This window comes from Phalacrocorax aristotelis, chromosome 33 (genome assembly GCF_949628215.1).
Source record: "Phalacrocorax aristotelis chromosome 33, bGulAri2.1, whole genome shotgun sequence".
In the NCBI taxonomy this organism is placed as follows: Eukaryota; Metazoa; Chordata; class Aves; order Suliformes; family Phalacrocoracidae; genus Phalacrocorax; species Phalacrocorax aristotelis.
Genome location: NC_134308.1, coordinates 11,604 through 30,899, shown reverse-complemented (window position 1 = coordinate 30,899; position 19,296 = coordinate 11,604). Strand labels below are relative to the sequence as shown.

General features: G+C 66.0%; 1 protein-coding gene and 6 non-coding genes across 7 annotated transcripts; 4 read left to right on the top strand and 3 right to left on the bottom strand.

Moving 5' to 3' along the window:
- Positions 1-168: 168 nt before the first annotated feature.
- Positions 169-3,838, bottom strand: TAF6L (TATA-box binding protein associated factor 6 like). Its single transcript, XM_075076638.1, has 10 exons — positions 3,650-3,838; positions 3,444-3,530; positions 2,524-2,674; positions 2,391-2,441; positions 2,187-2,281; positions 1,985-2,059; positions 1,653-1,873; positions 1,444-1,576; positions 1,231-1,359; positions 169-1,116 (listed from the first exon to the last, which is right to left on the bottom strand). Exons 1-10 carry the CDS (start codon positions 3,794-3,796, stop codon positions 355-357), a joined length of 1,851 nt encoding a protein of 616 aa, XP_074932739.1. The 5' UTR covers positions 3,797-3,838; the 3' UTR covers positions 169-354.
- Positions 3,839-4,111: 273 nt separating this feature from the next.
- On the top strand, positions 4,112-4,302 carry LOC142049191 (U2 spliceosomal RNA). The gene has a single exon (XR_012657627.1). It is a non-coding gene; the product is annotated as a U2 spliceosomal RNA (small nuclear RNA).
- Positions 4,303-6,865: 2,563 nt separating this feature from the next.
- LOC142049190 (U2 spliceosomal RNA) lies at positions 6,866-7,056 on the top strand. The gene has a single exon (XR_012657626.1). It is a non-coding gene; the product is annotated as a U2 spliceosomal RNA (small nuclear RNA).
- Positions 7,057-9,618: 2,562 nt separating this feature from the next.
- On the top strand, positions 9,619-9,809 carry LOC142049198 (U2 spliceosomal RNA). The gene has a single exon (XR_012657634.1). It is a non-coding gene; the product is annotated as a U2 spliceosomal RNA (small nuclear RNA).
- Positions 9,810-14,016: 4,207 nt separating this feature from the next.
- Positions 14,017-14,207, top strand: LOC142049197 (U2 spliceosomal RNA). Its single transcript, XR_012657633.1, has one exon. It is a non-coding gene; the product is annotated as a U2 spliceosomal RNA (small nuclear RNA).
- A 2,697-nt stretch (positions 14,208-16,904) lies between these two features.
- LOC142049193 (U2 spliceosomal RNA) lies at positions 16,905-17,095 on the bottom strand. The gene has a single exon (XR_012657629.1). It is a non-coding gene; the product is annotated as a U2 spliceosomal RNA (small nuclear RNA).
- Positions 17,096-18,384: 1,289 nt separating this feature from the next.
- On the bottom strand, positions 18,385-18,575 carry LOC142049196 (U2 spliceosomal RNA). Its single transcript, XR_012657632.1, has one exon. It is a non-coding gene; the product is annotated as a U2 spliceosomal RNA (small nuclear RNA).
- Positions 18,576-19,296: the final 721 nt, after the last annotated feature.

Here is a 19,296-nt window from a genome sequence, read left to right as displayed (position 1 = left end):
GCGTCCTGCCAGGGACCACCGTCAGGGAAAATTGTGTCCTCCCCCATCCCTTCTTGGCAGCACGAGCCTCAGCGGCCGCTGTCTCACCCTTCCCCGCAAGGGGATGGGTGCCCACGGCGGCGACGCAGCGCCCACCCGCGCCACGGCGGCTACAAACCCCCCGCCCTGCACCGAGCAGCGGACACTGTTTTATTAACCGCCGGACACACGCTACAGCAACAAAACCACGGCCGGCGGCACCTCGGGGCCCGCGGCACCCACGGATCGCCACGCCGAGGGGCAACGCCGGCGTGGTTGGGCGCTGCCCGGGGCCGATGCCAAGCCCTGGGGGAGGGCGAGCGCCCAGCACCCGCCTCAAAGGAGGAGATGGAGGGAGTATTCGGCCCGTGGCCACCGCCGGGCGGGCCGGGTGGTGCGACCGATCATGGGAAGCTTCTGGGCGTAACGGGAGACGTGGCCGGGTCCGTGATGCTGTGGGAAACTGGTCTGGAATAGGCGGCCTTGGCAGCGTCGGCCGGCTTGGCGACCAGCGATGAGGAAGCTGAAACGCGGGGCGCCGCGGGGCGCGAAACGGCATTTCTGGAAGATATCGCGAGCCCCCGGCCGGTGGCCGGGCTGCCGGGGAGCCCCGCGGGGCCGGGCAAGGCTGGCCGGGCGATGCAGTGCTGGTCGACCGGCCGGGAGCTCGCCCCGCGGGCTCTCCTCTTCCCGCGGGCTCACTGTGGCGCTGGCCGTCAGCTGCGGCATCTTGCGTGCCGCCCCCTCGCCCCCGAAAGCCGGCGGCTCCTTTCGGGTGCCCTCGGGGGTGCCGGGGGGCGGCAGGGTGGCCGGCGGCAGACCCGTGCCGAAACGCGCGGCCAGGCTGTCGCCGAAGAAGTCGTAAAGCTCGCGGTACATATCGTGCAAGGAGAGGGCAGGCGGCACGGGTGCCGACGATGACGGGGGGCCGCCGCTGCCCCCCAACTGTAGCAGGGGCCGGCCGAGGCCGAAGCCCGCCTCGGTCGGGGGGTCCGGCTTGGGGCTGTGCCGTGGGGAGCCCTCCTGCGGCGGGGTGGCCCCGGATGCCGGGGCGGGCGCTTGCTGTGCCTTCATCTTCAGCAGACGCTCGACAGCCACCTGGGGAGGGGGGAGGAAAAACGGTGCTGGGACTTGGGGGGGGGGGGGGGGGGGCGCCATGTGTGCCCCTCGCCCAACCGGGCCACCGGCCACGTCGTAGGACGAGCCGCTCACCAGGATGGCACCGTAGACCTTGTGCCCGTCGGCTTTGACCTGGGCATTGGAAACTGAGTAGTCGTCCAGCACCGCCTGCAGGTTGGCCCAGTAGGTGGGGAGATGGGGGTAAAGCACCCGCTCCACCGCCTGCAGAGGGGACAGATGGACAGACAGATGGTCAGGCAGCAGCACGGGGCGGTCAGGTCCCGCGGCGTCCCGACAAACACTCACCTTCCAGCCCAGGGCGTGCAGCCCCACCACGGCGCCGTAATGGGAGCAAAGCGGACGCACGGGATCGGCCAAAACCTTCTGGAGCGAGAGCAGGATTTGATGGTAGAGGCCGCTCACCAGGTCGCCGTGGGTCCTGCGGGTGACAAGGCGGATGCTCCAGTCCCCCTCCCCCACCAGGGACCGTGCCCCAAGGAGGGTCCCCAACCCACCAAAAAATACGGCTGAGCAGCATAGCGGCGTAATCACGTAGGGTCCAGTGATCGTTGAGGGGGTTGATGGAGGCGGCCAGCGGCTCCAGCGCGCAGTACATGACGCTGGCGATCAGGCTGCGGACGTAGGAACCCAGGCAGAGGAAAGGGTTCTGGATCAGGCTGCGGGCGATGTGTAACAACCGGTTTAGCTGCTCCAAGTCGTGGCTCACCGATTTCACCTGCCGGCACGGCACCGGGGATGGGCTCAGCATGGAGCTTTCCCCCCCAACCCGTACAGGCTCGGAGACCACCCCCCCCCCACCTCCCTGCACCCCATTGCCCGCGCTCACCCCGCTGACCACATAGACAAAATAAGGTAGGAGCGCTGAGATCTTGGAGTTGGTCTGCAGGTCCTGCAGGGCCACCTGCGGGCGAGGATGCCAGCCGTGGGGTGTCGGAGGGGGGGTCAGCCGCACTCGGGGTGCAGGGTCTGCCCCGCTTGGGTGCTCGGGAAGGTGGGGGTGGGGGGGGCTCCCCCCTGCCCCACCCTACCTTCATCAGCTGCGGGTCGTCGCCCAGCACCGCCCGGGTGACGTGCTGGTAGTACTTGAGCAGGTCATCCGTCAGCGTGGAGACAGCGCTGGGCACTGCGGCGTGGGAGGGATGGGTGTCACCCCAAAGTGTGTCCCTGCCATGAGGAGGACAAGCCCCCCCCCCCCCCCCCCAAAACCTGGCGTCACCCCCACCACTCCTCACCAGCTCCCTGCGGCTCCAGGTTGCCTTTTCCATCCAGGTAGGAGACGTGCACTGCAAGAGAGCGCGGCGGTGGCGAAAGCGCCCTGCCTGCGCCGGGGTCAGGCAGGAGCGGGGTGCTGGGGGAGCCCCTCACCTCGCACGGTCGTCTCGGCGCAGCCCTTGGGGATGTTGGTGGCCAGGGCCAGCTCTACCAGGTTGACTTCCCGGTCTTCCTGGAAGTACAGCTCGCCTTCCTTGATGGCCCGGAAGGGCAGAGCGTCCTGGGAGCCGTAGCCACACACCGCCTGGGGGGACACTGTGGTGGAAACCCACCCCCCTGCCCCAAACCAGCAACACCCCCAAAAAACAGCAACGCACCCCTAAAACCAGCAATGCCCTCCCCCAAAACCAGCAATGCCCCCCCTCAAAACCAGCGACAGCCCCCCTCCAAAAACCAGCGACAGCCCCCCCCCAAAAAACCAGCGACAGCCCCCCCCAAAAAACCAGCGACAGCCCCCCCCCAAAAAACCAGCGACCTGTGGGGACCCCAACCCATAGCACCAACACATCCCACTGGGCCCAGTGCTTGGGATGCAGCCCCACCAGTATCCCCAGTCCCACCAGCGCCCCCAGTCCCCCCCAGCATTCCCAGTCCCACCAGTAGCCCCCAGACCCACCAGTAGCCCCCAGACCCACCATTGTCCGCAATCTCACCAGTAGCCCCAACCTCACCAGTGTCCCCAGACCCACCACACCCCTAGACCCACCAGTAGCCCCAGTCCCACCAGTAGCCCCCAGTCCCACCAGTAGCCCCCAGTCCCACCATTGTCCCCAACCTCACCAGTGTCCCCAACCTCACCAGTGTCCCCAGACCCACCAGCGCCCCCCAGACCCACCAGCAGCCCCCAGACCCACCAGCAGCCCCCAGACCCACCAGCAGCCCCAGCCCATCAGTGTCTCCGGCCCCACCAGAGCCCCCAGCCCCACTGCGGAGGAGCAGCGCTGCCGGGACCCCCACTCCTGACCCCTCAGGAGGCAGCGGGGACCCCCCAACCCCAACCCTCGCTGCTTCACCTCCACGTTGCTCCAGCGCAGCGCCCGGTTGAAATCCTCCACGGTGAGTTTGCGCCGCCGCGTGTGTTTCATGAACTGGGAGCTGTTCTGGGGGGGGCGGCAGCGGCACCGGGAGCGTCACCGGCAGCGGGGCCCGCAGCGGGAGCGGGGCCCGCACCGGGCCGAGCCCGAGCCCGGTCCCGGGCCGTTTCTCCCCAGAGCCGTACCTGCGTGGCCTCCCGCAGGCGGTAACAAACGTCCTCGGCCAACAAGGCCGCCACGTCGTCGCTGAGCTCCAGCCCGGTGCTCTCCGCCATCAGGCGCACCGACTCCCGCGGCAGCTCCACGAAGCGCCGCTCCTCCCGCTCCGCCATGGCCGCGCCGCCGGGCTGCGGGGGGGAAGGCGGGAGGGAGGGCGTGGCGCCGGCAGACCACGCCCTTTGTGGGCGTGGACATGGAAAGCGACCGGCGCGCCGGCGCCCAGCGGCATGCTGGGAGTGTTCGCCGTGCGGGCGGGTTCGCCGGGGTTTTGCGGGGCGGGTGGAGGGGAGGCAGGCCGGGGAGTGCGGGAATGGGGGGGAGCAAAGCGGGAAGCAGGTCGGCGCTGCGGGGGCGCGGCGGGGGAGAGCGGCCGTGAGTTGTGGGCGGGGGCCGTTGGGTGAGTGGGGTCGGTGGGGGCAGCGGAGAGTATCGCTTCTCGGCCTTTTGGCTAAGATCAAGTGTAGTATCTGTTCTTATCAGTTTAATATCTGATACGTCCTCGATGAGAGGACTTTATATTAAACGGATTTTTGGCGCCGGGAGTTGGACCCGGAGCTTGCTCCCTCCGCTCCGCGCATCGTCCCGGTATTGCAGTGCCTCCGGGTACGGTGCACCCCCGCCCCGGGGACCTGTAGCTGGTCAAAGGCAGAGTTAAACCCCCCTCCCACCAGGGTCCGCCTCCCTTTCCCCCGCCCCGGCACCAGCCCCTTCCCGCTCCCTCTCATCCTTTCCCCGCTCTCCCTCCCCCCACACGCCGACCTTCCCCCCCGCCCAAAACCAGCCCGACACCCTTTGCCCGACCCCCGCCACCCCCTTCCTCCCCCTCCTCCTCAGCCGCCCCCACCCGCGACACAACCACCCGCAGCCCCCAGCGCTCCCGCACACGCTCCTCTCTCGCAAATCCTCCTCTTTAATAGCAAAGTTCACCACCCAAAAAACCCTGACGACGTGGAGGGGTTGGGGGGGGGGGGGGAGCTGCCGGGGGGTGCCCGGCGCCCCGCGACCCCCAGCTCGCTGGTACAGGGTCCTTTGGCACCGCAGGGCCGAGACCGTCCCCGCCTCCTCGTGCACCGTGGGGTGCCTAGAGCGTAGCCCGTGCTCCCCACCGGGGTCTGGCCCCCCCCGAAACACACACCCTGGCACCCCCTTTTCCTTCAGGGCCGTACGGGGCGCCCCCCGAAAATCCCAGACTCCCAGAATGGCGTGGGTTGGACGGGACGTCTGGGGGGTCGCCGCGTCCAACCCCCCCCCTTGAGCAGGCGCACCCAGGGCAGGGGGCACAGGACCGCGTCCCGGCGGGGTCTCCACGTCTCCAGGGAAGGAGACCCCACACCCTCTCTGGGCAGCCTCTTCCACTGCTCCGGCACCCTCCAGCGAAGGCGGTTTTAAGCCTCTTTAAGCGGCGCTTCCCATGTCCCGACGCGTGCCCGTTGCCCCTTGTCCCGGCGTCGGGCACCGCTGAAAAGAGCCCGGCCCCGACCGCGACAGCCGCCCCGCAGCCATTTAGAAGCACTGACGAGACCCCCCTCGGCCTCCCCCCGTCCCCCCGGCTGAGCAGAGCCAGGTCTCGCAGCCTTTCCTCGCGGGGAGATGCTCCAGCCCCCCGCCCAGCGCGGCAGCTCTCCGCTGGGCTCTCCCCACCCGCTCCCCGGCCTTCTTAAACCGGGGGCCCAGACCCGGCCGCAGCCCCCCGGCCGCGGCCTCCCCAGGGCGGAGCGGAGCGGGAGGACAACCTCCCTCGCCCGGCCGCCCACGCTCCTGTTCCCGCGCCCCGGGACGCCGCCGGTCTTGCCGCCGAGGGCCCGGCGCCGCCTCGGGGTCACCTCGCCGCCCCCCAGCACCCCCAGCTCCTTCTCGGCGGAGCCGCTCTCCGGCAGGTCGCCCCCGGCCCGTCCCGGTGCGGGGGGTTGTTCCTCCGCAGGGGCAGGACCCCACGCTCGCTCTCGGTGAACGCCGCGAGGTTCCCCTCGGCCCAGCCCCGCTCTCGCGGGACGGCGGCACGGCCTTGCGGCGAGCCCCCGCCCCTCCCGGCGCGGTGCCGACAGCCAGCTTGCTGCGGGGACGCGCTGGGGGTCGCATCTGGGACCCCAAAACCGTTCCCTGCCGCTTAAAATAACCCCAAAACACACCATGTACGTTTAAGAGCGGAGGCGTCGTTTTACGCGCAATATTGCCGCGAGCCGAGCACCCCCGCCGGGGGCCATTTATCCACAACGGGTCACCCATGTCGCTTCTCTAGTAGCGAATCATTGACCTGAGCATCCCCCTCCTGCCCTTGGTCTGTATCTTTCCCGCTTCATTTTAAAGCTTCGGTGTGATTTGACTCAGCAACTAGAGCGCTGGGGGTAGTCCTGTTGTCCCTCGATGGAGCCGGCGGTCGCAATCGCCCCCGGAATTACCCCAATTCCTGGGCTTCGGCAATTAGCCTTTTTTTTCCAGCGCCTTTTGGGGCCAGAAGCTCCCTCTCCTCGCGGCTGATTGAGCTGTCACCTTCCCTTCCCACCCTTCTTCGTAGCGGGATGGTGCCACCGCCGGCCCGCGCAGCCCCCCAGGTGTGCGTTGGAGGCCCGCGTCAGCGAGGCCGCGGCGGGGAGGCGCGTTGCTCGTCCCCTCGGAGCAAGCCCAAGCACCAGTCCCTGCTTCGCGCCCTCGGAGCGCCTCAGGTGTTGGGTTCTGCTCCCAGCCGTGATCCCGCCGTCACCACGGATCCCCCCGAGCTCCGCCGTGGCCGCGAGGCGCCGCCGGAGGCCTTGGGGGGCGCCCCGTCGGGGCGGGGCATGCAAATGAGCGGGCGGGGCCGGGGAGGAGCCGGGCACGGGGCGTGGCGCATGCAAATCAAGGGCGGGCAGAGCCGCGCAGACCCGGCGAGGGGAGCGGGTCCAACAGGGCAGGGAGGGAGGGCGGGGCGTGTGGGTCGAGCGGGGCGGGGCCTGGGGGAGAGAAGGCGGGGTTACGCTAATAAGGACCCAGGCTGGGGAAGAACGGGGCGACGGGAGGACGCGCTGCGGGGGGTCACCGGGGAGCGGCGGCGGTCGGGGGGCGCGGAGCCAGGCGGGGCCGTGCGGGAATGGCGGGGAGCAAAGCGGGGAGCGGGGCGGGGTGGCGGGGCGCGGCGGGGGGAGCGGCCGTGAGTTGTGGGCGGGGGCCGTTGGGTGAGTGGGGTCGGTGGGGCAGCAGAGGGTATCGCTTCTCGGCCTTTTGGCTAAGATCAAGTGTAGTATCTGTTCTTATCAGTTTAATATCTGATACGTCCTCGATGAGAGGACTTTATATTAAACGGATTTTTGGCGCCGGGAGTTGGACCCGGAGCTTGCTCCCTCCGCTCCGCGCATCGTCCCGGTATTGCAGTGCCTCCGGGTACGGTGCACCCCCGCCCCGGGGACCTGTAGCTGGTCAAAGGCAGAGTTAAACCCCCCTCCCACCAGGGTCCGCCTCCCTTTCCCCCGCCCCGGCACCAGCCCCTTCCCGCTCCCTCTCATCCTTTCCCCGCTCTCCCTCCCCCCACACGCCGACCTTCCCCCCCGCCCAAAACCAGCCCGACACCCTTTGCCCGACCCCCGCCACCCCCTTCCTCCCCCTCCTCCTCAGCCGCCCCCACCCGCGACACAACCACCCGCAGCCCCCAGCGCTCCCGCACACGCTCCTCTCTCGCAAATCCTCCTCTTTAATAGCAAAGTTCACCACCCAAAAAACCCTGACGACGTGGAGGGGTTGGGGGGGGGGGGGGAGCTGCCGGGGGGTGCCCGGCGCCCCGCGACCCCCAGCTCGCTGGTACAGGGTCCTTTGGCACCGCAGGGCCGAGACCGTCCCCGCCTCCTCGTGCACCGTGGGGTGCCTAGAGCGTAGCCCGTGCTCCCCACCGGGCTCTGGCCCCCCCCGAAACACACACCCTGGCACCCCCTTTTCCTTCAGGGCCGTACGGGGCGCCCCCCGAAAATCCCAGACTCCCAGAATGGCGTGGGTTGGACGGGACGTCTGGGGGGTCGCCGCGTCCAACCCCCCCCCTTGAGCAGGCGCACCCAGGGCAGGGGGCACAGGACCGCGTCCCGGCGGGGTCTCCACGTCTCCAGGGAAGGAGACCCCGCACCCTCTCTGGGCAGCCTCTTCCGCTGCTCCGGCACCCTCCAGCGAAGGCGGTTTTAAGCCTCTTTAAGCGGCGCTTCCCATGTCCCGACGCGTGCCCGTTGCCCCTTGTCCGGCGTCGGGCACCGCTGAAAAGAGCCCGGCCCCGACCGCGACAGCCGCCCCGCAGCCATTTAGAAGCACTGACGAGACCCCCCTCGGCCTCCCCCCGTCCCCCCGGCTGAGCAGAGCCAGGTCTCGCAGCCTTTCCTCGCGGGGAGATGCTCCAGCCCCCCGCCCAGCGCGGCAGCTCTCCGCTGGGCTCTCCCCACCCGCTCCCCGGCCTTCTTAAACCGGGGGGCCCAGACCCGGCCGCAGCCCCCCGGCCGCGGCCTCCCCAGGGCGGAGCGGAGTGGGAGGACAACCTCCCTCGCCCGGCCGCCCACGCTCCTGTTCCCGCGCCCCGGGACGCCGCCGGTCTTGCCGCCGAGGGCCCGGCGCCGCCTCGGGGTCACCTCGCCGCCCCCCAGCACCCCCAGCTCCTTCTCGGCGGAGCCGCTCTCCGGCAGGTCGCCCCCGGCCCGTCCCGGTGCGGGGGGTTGTTCCTCCGCAGGGGCAGGACCCCACGCTCGCTCTCGGTGAACCCCGCGAGGTTCCCCTCGGCCCAGCCCCGCTCTCGCGGGACGGCGGCACGGCCTTGCGGCGAGCCCCCGCCCCTCCCGGCGCGGTGCCGACAGCCAGCTTGCTGCGGGGACGCGCTGGGGGTCGCATCTGGGACCCCAAAACCGTTCCCTGCCGCTTAAAATAACCCCAAAACACACCATGTACGTTTAAGAGCGGAGGCGTCGTTTTACGCGCAATATTGCCGCGAGCCGAGCACCCCCGCCGGGGGCCATTTATCCACAACGGGTCACCCATGTCGCTTCTCTAGTAGCGAATCATTGACCTGAGCATCCCCTCCTGCCCTTGGTCTGTATCTTTCCCGCTTCATTTTAAAGCTTCGGTGTGATTTGACTCAGCAACTAGAGCGCTGGGGGTAGTCCTGTTGTCCCTCGATGGAGCCGGCGGTCGCAATCGCCCCCGGAATTACCCCAATTCCTGGGCTTCGGCAATTAGCCTTTTTTTTCCAGCGCCTTTTGGGGCCAGAAGCTCCCTCTCCTCGCGGCTGATTGAGCTGTCACCTTCCCTTCCCACCCTTCTTCGTAGCGGGGTGGTGCCACCGCCGGCCCGCGCAGCCCCCCAGGTGTGCGTTGGAGGCCCGCGTCAGCGAGGCCGCGGCGGGGAGGCGCGTTGCTCGTCCCCTCGGAGCAAGCCCAAGCACCAGTCCCTGCTTCGCGCCCTCGGAGCGCCTCAGGTGTTGGGTTCTGCTCCCAGCCGTGATCCCGCCGTCACCACGGATCCCCCCGAGCTCCGCCGTGGCCGCGAGGCGCCGCCGGAGGCCTTGGGGGGCGCCCCGTCGGGGCGGGGCATGCAAATGAGCGGGCGGGGCCGGGGAGGAGCCGGGCACGGGGCGTGGCGCATGCAAATCAAGGGCGGGCAGAGCCGCGCAGACCCGGCGAGGGGAGCGGGTCCAACAGGGCAGGGAGGGAGGGCGGGGCGTGTGGGTCGAGCGGGGCGGGGCCTGGGGGAGAGAAGGCGGGGTTACGCTAATAAGGACCCAGGCTGGGGAAGAACGGGGCGACGGGAGGACGCGCTGCGGGGGGTCACCGGGGAGCGGCGGCGGTCGGGGGGCGCGGAGCCAGGCGGGGCCGTGCGGGAATGGCGGGGAGCAAAGCGGGGAGCGGGGCGGGGTGGCGGGGCGCGGCGGGGGGAGCGGCCGTGAGTTGTGGGCGGGGGCCGTTGGGTGAGTGGGGTCGGTGGGGCAGCGGAGGGTATCGCTTCTCGGCCTTTTGGCTAAGATCAAGTGTAGTATCTGTTCTTATCAGTTTAATATCTGATACGTCCTCGATGAGAGGACTTTATATTAAACGGATTTTTGGCGCCGGGAGTTGGACCCGGAGCTTGCTCCCTCCGCTCCGCGCATCGTCCCGGTATTGCAGTGCCTCCGGGTACGGTGCACCCCCGCCCCGGGGACCTGCGGCTGGTTAAAGGCAGAGCCAGAGAGCTGCGGCTCTACACGCCTCCTCACAGGGGCTCCCACACACCTTCCCCCCCCCGCCTCCCTGTCCCGGTGGTACCGGCCGTGGCGGGAAACTTCCCGCCATTTCGCCCGCGCGCGCTCGGGCCGGGCCCAGCCGGGCCAAGGGCGGCCCCCAGCGCCCGGGCTTGTGCCGGCACCGGCGGGGATGGGGCCCCTGTGCTCGGCCCCGGCGAGGCCCCACCTCGAATGCTGGGCTCAGGTTTGGGCCCCTCGGGACAAGAAGGCCCTTGAGGGGCTGGAGCGTGTCCAGAGAAGGGCAGCGGGGCTGGGGCAGGGTCTGGAGCACAAGTGTGCTGGGGGGCGGCTGAGGGGGCTGGGGGGGTTTAGCCTGGAGAAGAGGGGGCTGAGGGGAGCCCTTCTCGCTCTCTGCAGCTGCCTGAGAGGGGCTGGGGTGAGGGGGGGGGTCGGTCCCTGCTCCCAAGCGACGGGACGAGGGGAGACGGCCTCAGGCTGCCTCAGGGGAGGGTTAGGCTGGCGACGAGGGACAATTTCTTCCCCAAAAGGGCGGCCGGGCGTTGGCACAGGCTGCCCCGAGAGGTGGGGGAGTCGCCGTCCCCGGGGGTGCTCAAACAGCGTGTCGGGGCGGCCCTCGGGGACGCGGTTGAGGAGCCCTGGGGGTGTCGGGTTGGCGGCTGCGCTTGATGACCCTCAAGGTCTTTTCCAACCTGAACAAGTCCATGGTTCTCGTCCACCTTCCCGGGGACGGAGGTCAGGCTGACCGGCCTGTTCCCCAGGTCCTCCTTCTTGTCCTTTTTGAAGCCTGGCGTGACCTCGGCTCCCCTCCAGCCCTCGGGCACCTCTCCTGTCCTTCATCGCCGTCCAAAGATGATGGTGAGTGGCTCAGCGAGAGCCTCCACCAGCTCCCTCAGCCCTCGTGGGCGCATCCCATCGGGGCCCATGGATTTGGGAGGATCTAGTTTGCCTAAATGATCTCGGACGCAATCCACCCCAGCCAAGGGGAAGTCCTTTGTCCAGATTTTTCTCTCCTCTGGGGGCTGGGGTGCCTCAGGGCCAGCCTCAGCAGCAAAGACTGAAGAAAAGGTGGCATTCAGTAACTCCACCTTCTGCGTCCTGCCTCACCAGGGCCCCCGCCTCGTTCAGCGACGGGCTCACAGCTTCCCCAGGCTCCCTTTTACTGCTGATGTATTTGAAGAAGCCCTTCTTAGAATCAGAAAATCAACAAGGTTGGAAAAGACCTCTACGATCGTCAAGTCCAACACTACCATGTCTCCTAAACCATGCCCTGAAGTGCCGTGTCTGCATGTCTTTTAAATACCCGCAGGGATGGTGACTCCACCGCCTCTCCGGGCGCCCTCTTCCAGTGCCTGACCGCTCTTGCAGTGAATAAATGCTTCCTAATATCCAATCTAAACCTCTCATGATGCAGCTTGAGGCCGTTTCCTCTCGTTCTATCGCCTGGGAGACGAGACCGACCCCCCCCACCTCACTACAGCCTCCTCTCAGGTAGGTGTAGAGAGCGATTCTTGTTATTCTTGACATGCCTTGCCTTCCTCGTTGCATCTCTGCAGACCATGACGACGCTGCTACATTGCTCCCAAGTGTCCAGTCCCTTCTTCCACGTGCTATCACCCTCCTGCTTCCATTTCAGTTCTTCCAGCAGCTCTTTGCTCATCCATGGGGGTCTCCTGGCTCCTTTGCTTGACTTCTTCCTCCTAGGGATGCACCGATCTCGAGCGTGGAGGAAGTGGCCCTTGACTAGTGACCAGCTGTGTTGGACACCCTGACCTTCGAGAGCCTTAACCCACGGGATTCCTCCAAGCAGGTCTTTGAAGAGGCCAAAGTTGGCTCTCCTGAAGCCCAGGGCTGGAATCCTACTTGTCGCCCTGCCTCTACCACGCACGATCCGCCGCCATCCCACGGTCGCGGCAGCCGAGGCTCCCCCCCAGCCCTCACAGCCTCAGCCAGGGCTTTGTTCGGTCGCACAAGGCCCAGCAGCACACCTCGCCTCGTTGGCTCCTCCGCCACCTGCGTCAGGACGTTCTCCCCAACGCTCTGCAGGGACCTCCGGGGTCGCGCGCGATTCCCCGCGTTGCTTTTCCAGCAAATGCCGGCGTGGTTGAAGCCCCCGCCCCGGGGAGAACCGGGGCCTGCGATTGCGAGGCTGCTTCCAGCTGTCCGCAGGAGGCCTCGGCGCCTTCCTCCTCCTGACGGGGTGGGCGTAGAGCCGGTGAATCACAGAATGGGCTGGGTTGGAAGGGACAGTTAGAAGCCGTTTAGTCCAACCCTCGCCCTGCTTGAGCAGCGGCATCTTCAACCGGCTCAGGTCGCTCAGAGCCCCCGTCCAGCCTGGTCTTGGTTGTTTCTAGGGATGGGGCACCCACCACCGCTCTGGGCGACCCGTTCCAGCGCTTCACCACCCTCATAGGAAAGCCTTTCTTCTTTAGATCTAGCCTAAACCTCCCCTCCTGTAGCTTAAAACCATCACCCCTCGTCCTGTCGCAACAGGCCTTGCTAAAGGGTTACCCCCATCCTTCCTGGAGCCCCCCCCTTTAAGGCGCAATAAGGCCTCCCCGCAGCCTTCCCTCCTCCGGCTGAACAACCCCGACTCCCCCAGCCCGGCCTCGCAGCAGAGGGGCTCCAGCCCTCGGAGCATTTCTGTGTCCTCTGGCCCCGCTGCGACGGGCCCACGTCCTTCTCGTGCTGAGGAGCCCCGAGCTGGACGCAGGGCTCTGGGGAGGGGGTGGGCGGTGGGGGTCTCACCGGAGCGGAGCAGAGGGGCAGCATCCCCTCCCTCACTGTCGCGGTTGTAGCTGGGACAGAGTTAATGTCCTGCACGGCAGCTGGTGCGGTGCCGCGCTTTGGACTCGGCATGAAAATGTTGGTAACGCACCGATGGTTTGGCTGTTGCTGGGGGGGGGGGGGGCTTGTACGAGTCAGGGGCTTTTCCAGCTCCCCAGGCTCCGCCGGGGGCACAAGGAGCCGGGAGGGGAGGGGGCACAGCCAGGAAAGCGGGTTCAAACTGGCCAAAGGGCTCTTCCATATCATGTAACGTCGTGCCCAGTGCGTTACTGGGAGGGGCTGGCGGGGGCGGGGGGAGGCAGCGATCGCGGCCGGGCGACGGGCAGCGTCGGTCGGCGGGTGGTGGGCGGCTGTGCCGCTTGTGTTCCTGTTTTCTCCCTTTTCCTTTTTATTATATTATCGTTATTGTTGTTCTTATCACCGTCTATATCATTATCCCTATTTTATTCTAATTATTAACCTGTTCTTCTCTCAACCCACAAGTTTTTCTTTTTTCCTTCTGCTCTTCCGATTGCCGCCCCCGTCCCGCAGGGGTGGGGGGAGCGAGCGAGCGGCCGCGGGGTGTTTAGGTGCCGGCTGGGGCTCGGCCGCGACACTCGCCCCGCGGCCGGGGATGCCGCAGGCGCCCACAGCGGCGTCCCCCACATCTTGCGGCCCCTCCGTTTGCTCCCGTAAGCGCTCGACTCCGTCGTCCTCCGTCCCCCGGCAGCGCTCGATGCGTTCCAGTTACTCCCAGCAAAGAGCAACCCCCCGGCCTCGCCTCGCCGCTCCGTCGCGCCTAAAACCAGTGCGTAGCCGTCCACGTCGCTCCGGTAGCGCCGATCGCGGGCCGCTTCTGCGCGGGGGGCTGCGGGAAGCTGGTCTGCGACGGGCGGCCTCGGCCAGCACCTTCCGCAGCGGGAGCGGGGTTTGCGTGGCCTCCCGCAGGCGGTGACAAACGTCCTCGGCCAACAAGGCCGCCACGTCGTCGCTGAGCTCCAGCCCGGTGCTCTCCGCCATCAGGCGCACCGACTCCCGCGGCAGCTCCACGAAGCGCCGCTCCTCCCGCTCCGCCATGGCCGCGCCGCCGGGCTGCGGGGGGGAAGGCGGGAGGGAGGGCGTGGCGCCGGCAGACCACGCCCTTTGTGGGCGTGGACATGGAAAGCGACCGGCGCGCCGGCGCCCAGCGGCATGCTGGGAGTGTTCGCCGTGCGGGCGGGTTCGCCGGGGTTTTGCGGGGCGGGCGGAGGGGAGGCAGGCCGGGGAGTGCGGGAATGGGGGGGAGCAAAGCGGGAAGCAGGTCGGCGCTGCGGGGGCGCGGCGGGGGAGAGCGGCCGTGAGTTGTGGGCGGGGGTCGTTGGGTGAGTGGGGTCGGTGGGGGCAGCGACAGGTATCGCTTCTCGGCCTTTTGGCTAAGATCAAGTGTAGTATCTGTTCTTATCAGTTTAATATCTGATACGTCCTCGATGAGAGGACTTTATATTAAACGGATTTTTGGCGCCGGGAGTTGGACCCGGAGCTTGCTCCCTCCGCTCCGCGCATCGTCCCGGTATTGCAGTGCCTCCGGGTACGGTGCACCCCCGCCCCGGGGACGTGCGGCTGGTCAAAGGCAGAGCCAGAGAGCTGCGGCTCTACACGCCTCCTCACAGGGGCTCCCACACACCTTCCCCCCCCCGCCTCCCTGTCCCGGTGGTACCGGCCGTGGCGGGAAACTTCCCGCCATTTCGCCCGCTCGGGCCGGGCCCAGCCGGGCCAAGGGCGGCCCCCAGCGCCCGGGCTTGTGCCGGCACCGGCGGGGGTAAAAATTACCATATTTTATTAGAGGAGAAAGAGAATGTGTAGAATATTGTGTGATTTGAAACCCGTAACCATTGAAGCTCGCTAGGCAGCTGCTGTTTTGAATTAAGACACTAACAGGAACTGGGTGAAACAAGGAAGACTTGAGGAGGGGAGTTTCTTTTGAGTCCTTGTAACGCTAGAAACCCTCTTTGTTAGTTGTTATTATTAATTAAATCTTGTGAAACCAAGGAAACTTGCTATAGAAACCTGGTATGCATCAGTGGTGCTGCTAGGAAATCCCCTGAGCCTTCCCAGCTGGATTTGAGTATCAAGAATTCTAATTAATTGGCATTAATAGAGGTCGCCAATTATTACATGGGGATATGAATAGCGATGACGTGATCTAATAGAAAAAAATAAGGGAAATGTAATAGAATAAGGTAGTTTAGTATGAGTAAGAATTGTGTAACTGATACCAGATGGGCTATTGAGTGATACCACAGGGATATGGATTGATACCAGGGAACATCTGGTCCCCATCTAACCAAAAATAATATATTTACAAATATAAGAGATAGGAGACGTATTTACAAGCATGATAAGGTCAGGGAAAAAAAATTTTAGACAACAGGAAGAGTCTGGACATGATTTAAAAGTATCAAGTCCTGGGTATGCTCTAGTATCACACCCTGGCAGAAGACGGTCTTTACTAATTGACATGATATTTAGTATTACAGAACAATAAATCCTCATTAGAATATTTTTTTCATGAAATAAGCACATGGAGACCCTTGAAAACAAGCCGAAAGAGCCCGCGTGACTCTTGAGCGCAACTAGCGACCACGGTGAGGAAGCCTAGCGATGCCCACCGGTGAAATTTAGACCATCAATGAATTTTACTGATCGTGCGCCAAGTACAGTTGGATATATTAGACTAGCATGAATATTAGAAGCCTTTTCCCAGCAATTTAATGAATATGCACATTTTATGTGTATATAATCGCCGCAATACAACACCCTGACGTGCACATGCGGCGGCGCCAGCCCCTGCGCCCAGCGCGGCAATAAATGCCCACTTTTAAACGTCTAAAGAATGCATCTTAGAGCGTTTCTTTCACTGATTTTTATGGTATCGTAACCAAGGCAACACCAAACTGAGTCTGCCCAGAGACTGAGTTCAACCAGCAGACACTGTGAGGAAGACTATTGACAACCACCACGGGCCCCTGGAAGACCACCAATGCATATGGAAACATGAATGTGCATGCATTAAGGATATTTGCATACGTTAATGATTTAAAATATTACATATACGGTAATTATTGCCTATAAATTGAATGACTATGTATAGTTTGATTGCATATAACGCCTGTACTAGAGCAATTTGGCGCACACTGCATGGCCCAATCCACCATGCCTTTATTTTTTGCACAAGGATGGGTGCTGGGGGGTAACGCCCCAAAGCTGCACCCCACACCGAGCCTCTACAGGCATTTATACACTTAAATGTGCTAATAATTATTTAGGTTCTTTCTAATTTCACCTTACATGCATAGCTCCCTTTAAATTCACCATGTACGCTCAGAAAGCGAGGGGTTCTTTGAGCACAGGGGTGTTTCTGGCCTGTGGATGTGATTTTTTTTTTTTAGTATTATAATGAGGATAGTTCACCTAAAGGACGTGTAGTTTTAGTTCCTACCAGCATCCCCATCGGTTGGTCTCCAGGGATATTCACGTTAGCACTCCATTCTCAGCATCTCCTGAAGTGGGATGGTCCCGTTGATCGGTCTCTCAGTTCTTCTACAAAGATAGAATCATAAACTAAAATCTTCCCTGTCTCTCAACTCCCTTCTCTGGCCGCCACATTCTGCTCTGCCCGGCTTGCACGGTTAGTCAGTATGGCTTAGAACAAAATTTAAATTTTCTTCAGGATATCACTAATATCCAACCTAAAACCTCCCCTGAGGCAGCCTGAGGCCGTCTCCCCTCGTCCCGTCGCTTGGGAGCAGGGACCGACCCCCCCCTCACCCCAGCCCCTCTCAGGCAGCTGCAGAGAGCAAGAAGGGCTCCCCTCAGCCCCCTCTTCTCCAGGCTAAACCCCCCCAGCCCCCCCAGCCGCCCCCCAGCACACTTGTGCTCCAGACCCTGCCCCAGCCCCGCTGCCCTTCTCTGGACACGCTCCAGCCCCTCCAGGCCCTTCTTGTCCCGAGGGGCCCAAACCTGAGCCCAGCACTCGAGGTGGGGCCTCCCCAGGGCCGAGCACAGGGGCCCCATCCCCGCCCCGTCCCCGCCGGTGCCGGCACAAGCCCGGGCGCTGGGGGCCGCCCTTGGCCCGGCTGGGCCCGGCCCGAGCGCGCGCGGGCGAAATGGCGGGAAGTTTCCCGCCACGGCCGGTACCACCGGGACAGGGAGGGGGAGGGGGGGTGCGACAGCCCGCGTGAGGAGGCGTGTAGAGCCGCAGCTCTCTGGCTCTGCCTTTGACCAGCCGCACGTCCCCGGGGCGGGGGTGCACCGTACCCGGAGGCACTGCAATACCGGGACGATGCGCGGAGCGGAGGGAGCAAGCTCCGGGTCCAACTCCCGGCGCCAAAAATCCGTTTAATATAAAGTCCTCTCATCGAGGACGTATCAGATATTAAACTGATAAGAACAGATACTACACTTGATTTTAGCCAAAAGGCCGAGAAGCGATACCCTCCGCTGCCCCACCGACTCCACTCACCCAACGACCCCCGCCCACAACTCACGGCCGCTCCCCCCGCCGCGCCCCGCCACCCCTGCCCCGCTCCCCGCTTTGCTCCCCGCCATTCCCGCACGGCCCCGCCTGGCTCCGCGCCCCCCGACCGCCGCCGCTCCCCGGTGACCCCCCGCAGCGCGTCCTCCCGTCGCCCCGTTCTTCCCCAGCCTGGGTCCTTATTAGCGTAACCCCGCCTTCTCTCCCCCAGGCCCCGCCCCGCTCGACCCACACGCCCCGCCCTTCCTCCCTCCCCTGTTGGACCCGCTCCCCTCGCCGGGTCTGCGCGGCTCTGCCCGCCCTTGATTTGCATGCGCCACGCCCCGTGCCCGCCTCCTCGTGGACGCGCTGCCCGCTCCCGCCCCCTCATTTGCATGCCCCGCCCCGCCGTGGGAGGTGCCGCCGGTGCCCGGGGCAGAGGCGGGCGGGCGGGCGGGGAGTGCGGGGCGCCCGTGCGGCGCCTGCCCCGCCGGGACGCTCCGAGCCGCGGTCCGGGATCACCGGGAACGGCCGGCGCTGCGGCAGCGGAGCCGCACCGGGGCGGTCCGGCGGGCACTGCCGGCCCAGCGGGGCCGGGATATTGTCGGATCTCCCGCTCCGCCGCCATCTGGTCGCGGAGCCCGGCCCGGGCCGGCGGGGGGGAACCGACCCCCGACGGAGCGCGGGGCCGCAACGGCGGGGACTCCTGGCGGCCGGTGGGGCGTGGCTATGCCTCATTAGCATGACCACGCCCCCGATTGAACCGCCCCGCCTCACCCCTTCGCCCTCCCCATAGTCCGCCCAGGGTTCCCATACGCCCCGCCCCTTCGCGGGCTCCTCGCGGCGACCCGATTGGTTCGCTGCACGCTGTGATTTCCATTCGCTCCGCCCCCATCGCAGCCCACCGCCCGTGCTCCGCGCGACTCTTTGCATACGCCACGGTAAGCAGCGATGCCATTGGCCGGGTCCAGCTCCGCCCCAGCCGAGGCCCCGCCCAGCGCTCCGGGCCCCTCCGGCTGCGCCGCCCTCGGCTCATCCCCGGGGGCCGCCACCGGAGCGGGACCGGGGGGCTGCGCTCGGCCGTACCGTAGCGACGCGGAGCCGCCGGGGAGGGCCCAGCCCGAGGCGGAGGGAGCGGAGGGGCCGTGGAGAGCGCCGAGCCCGGGAGGTGCCAGAGTCTGGCCAGGAGGCTCCGACTCTTCCCCCCCTTCCCCCTCTCGGGGGTAGGTTGGTTCCTTCTGCCTTTGACCAGCTACAGGTCCCCGGGGCGGGGGTGCACCGTACCCGGAGGCACTGCAATACCGGGACGATGCGCGGAGCGGAGGGAGCAAGCTCCGGGTCCAACTCCCGGCGCCAAAAATCCGTTTAATATAAAGTCCTCTCATCGAGGACGTATCAGATATTAAACTGATAAGAACAGATACTACACTTGATCTTAGCCAAAAGGCCGAGAAGCGATACCTGTCGCTGCCCCCACCGACCCCACTCACCCAACGACCCCCGCCCACAACTCACGGCCGCTCTCCCCCGCCGCGCCCCCGCAGCGCCGACCTGCTTCCCGCTTTGCTCCCCCCCATTCCCGCACTCCCCGGCCTGCCTCCCCTCCGCCCGCCCCGCAAAACCCCGGCGAACCCGCCCGCACGGCGAACACTCCCAGCATGCCGCTGGGCGCCGGCGCGCCGGTCGCTTTCCATGTCCACGCCCACAAAGGGCGTGGTCTGCCGGCGCCACGCCCTCCCTCCCGCCTTCCCCCCCGCAGCCCGGCGGCGCGGCCATGGCGGAGCGGGAGGAGCGGCGCTTCGTGGAGCTGCCGCGGGAGTCGGTGCGCCTGATGGCGGAGAGCACCGGGCTGGAGCTCAGCGACGACGTGGCGGCCTTGTTGGCCGAGGACGTTTGTCACCGCCTGCGGGAGGCCACGCAAACCCCTCTCCCGCTGCGGAAGGTGCTGGCCGAGGCCGCCCGTCGCAGACCAGCTTCCCGCAGCCCCCCGCGCAGAAGCGGCCCGCGATCGGCGCTACCGGAGCGACGTGGACGGCTACGCACTGGTTTTAGGCGCGACGGAGCGGCGAGGCGAGGCCGGGGGGTTGCTCTTTGCTGGGAGTAACTGGAACGCATCGAGCGCTGCCGGGGGACGGAGGACGACGGAGTCGAGCGCTTACGGGAGCAAACGGAGGGGCCGC

Coding starts and splice junctions, on each gene's coding strand:
- TAF6L (XM_075076638.1), bottom strand. CDS start 3,796: ATGGCGGAGCGGGAGGAGCGGCGCTTCGTGGAGCTGCCGCGGGAGTCG. Junction 2,442..2,523: donor CGCCGAGACGACCGTGCGAG/GTGAGGGGCTCC, acceptor GCTCTCTTGCAG/TGCACGTCTCCTACCTGGAT. Junction 1,117..1,230: donor AGGTCTACGGTGCCATCCTG/GTGAGCGGCTCG, acceptor CCCCCTCCCCAG/GTGGCTGTCGAGCGTCTGCT.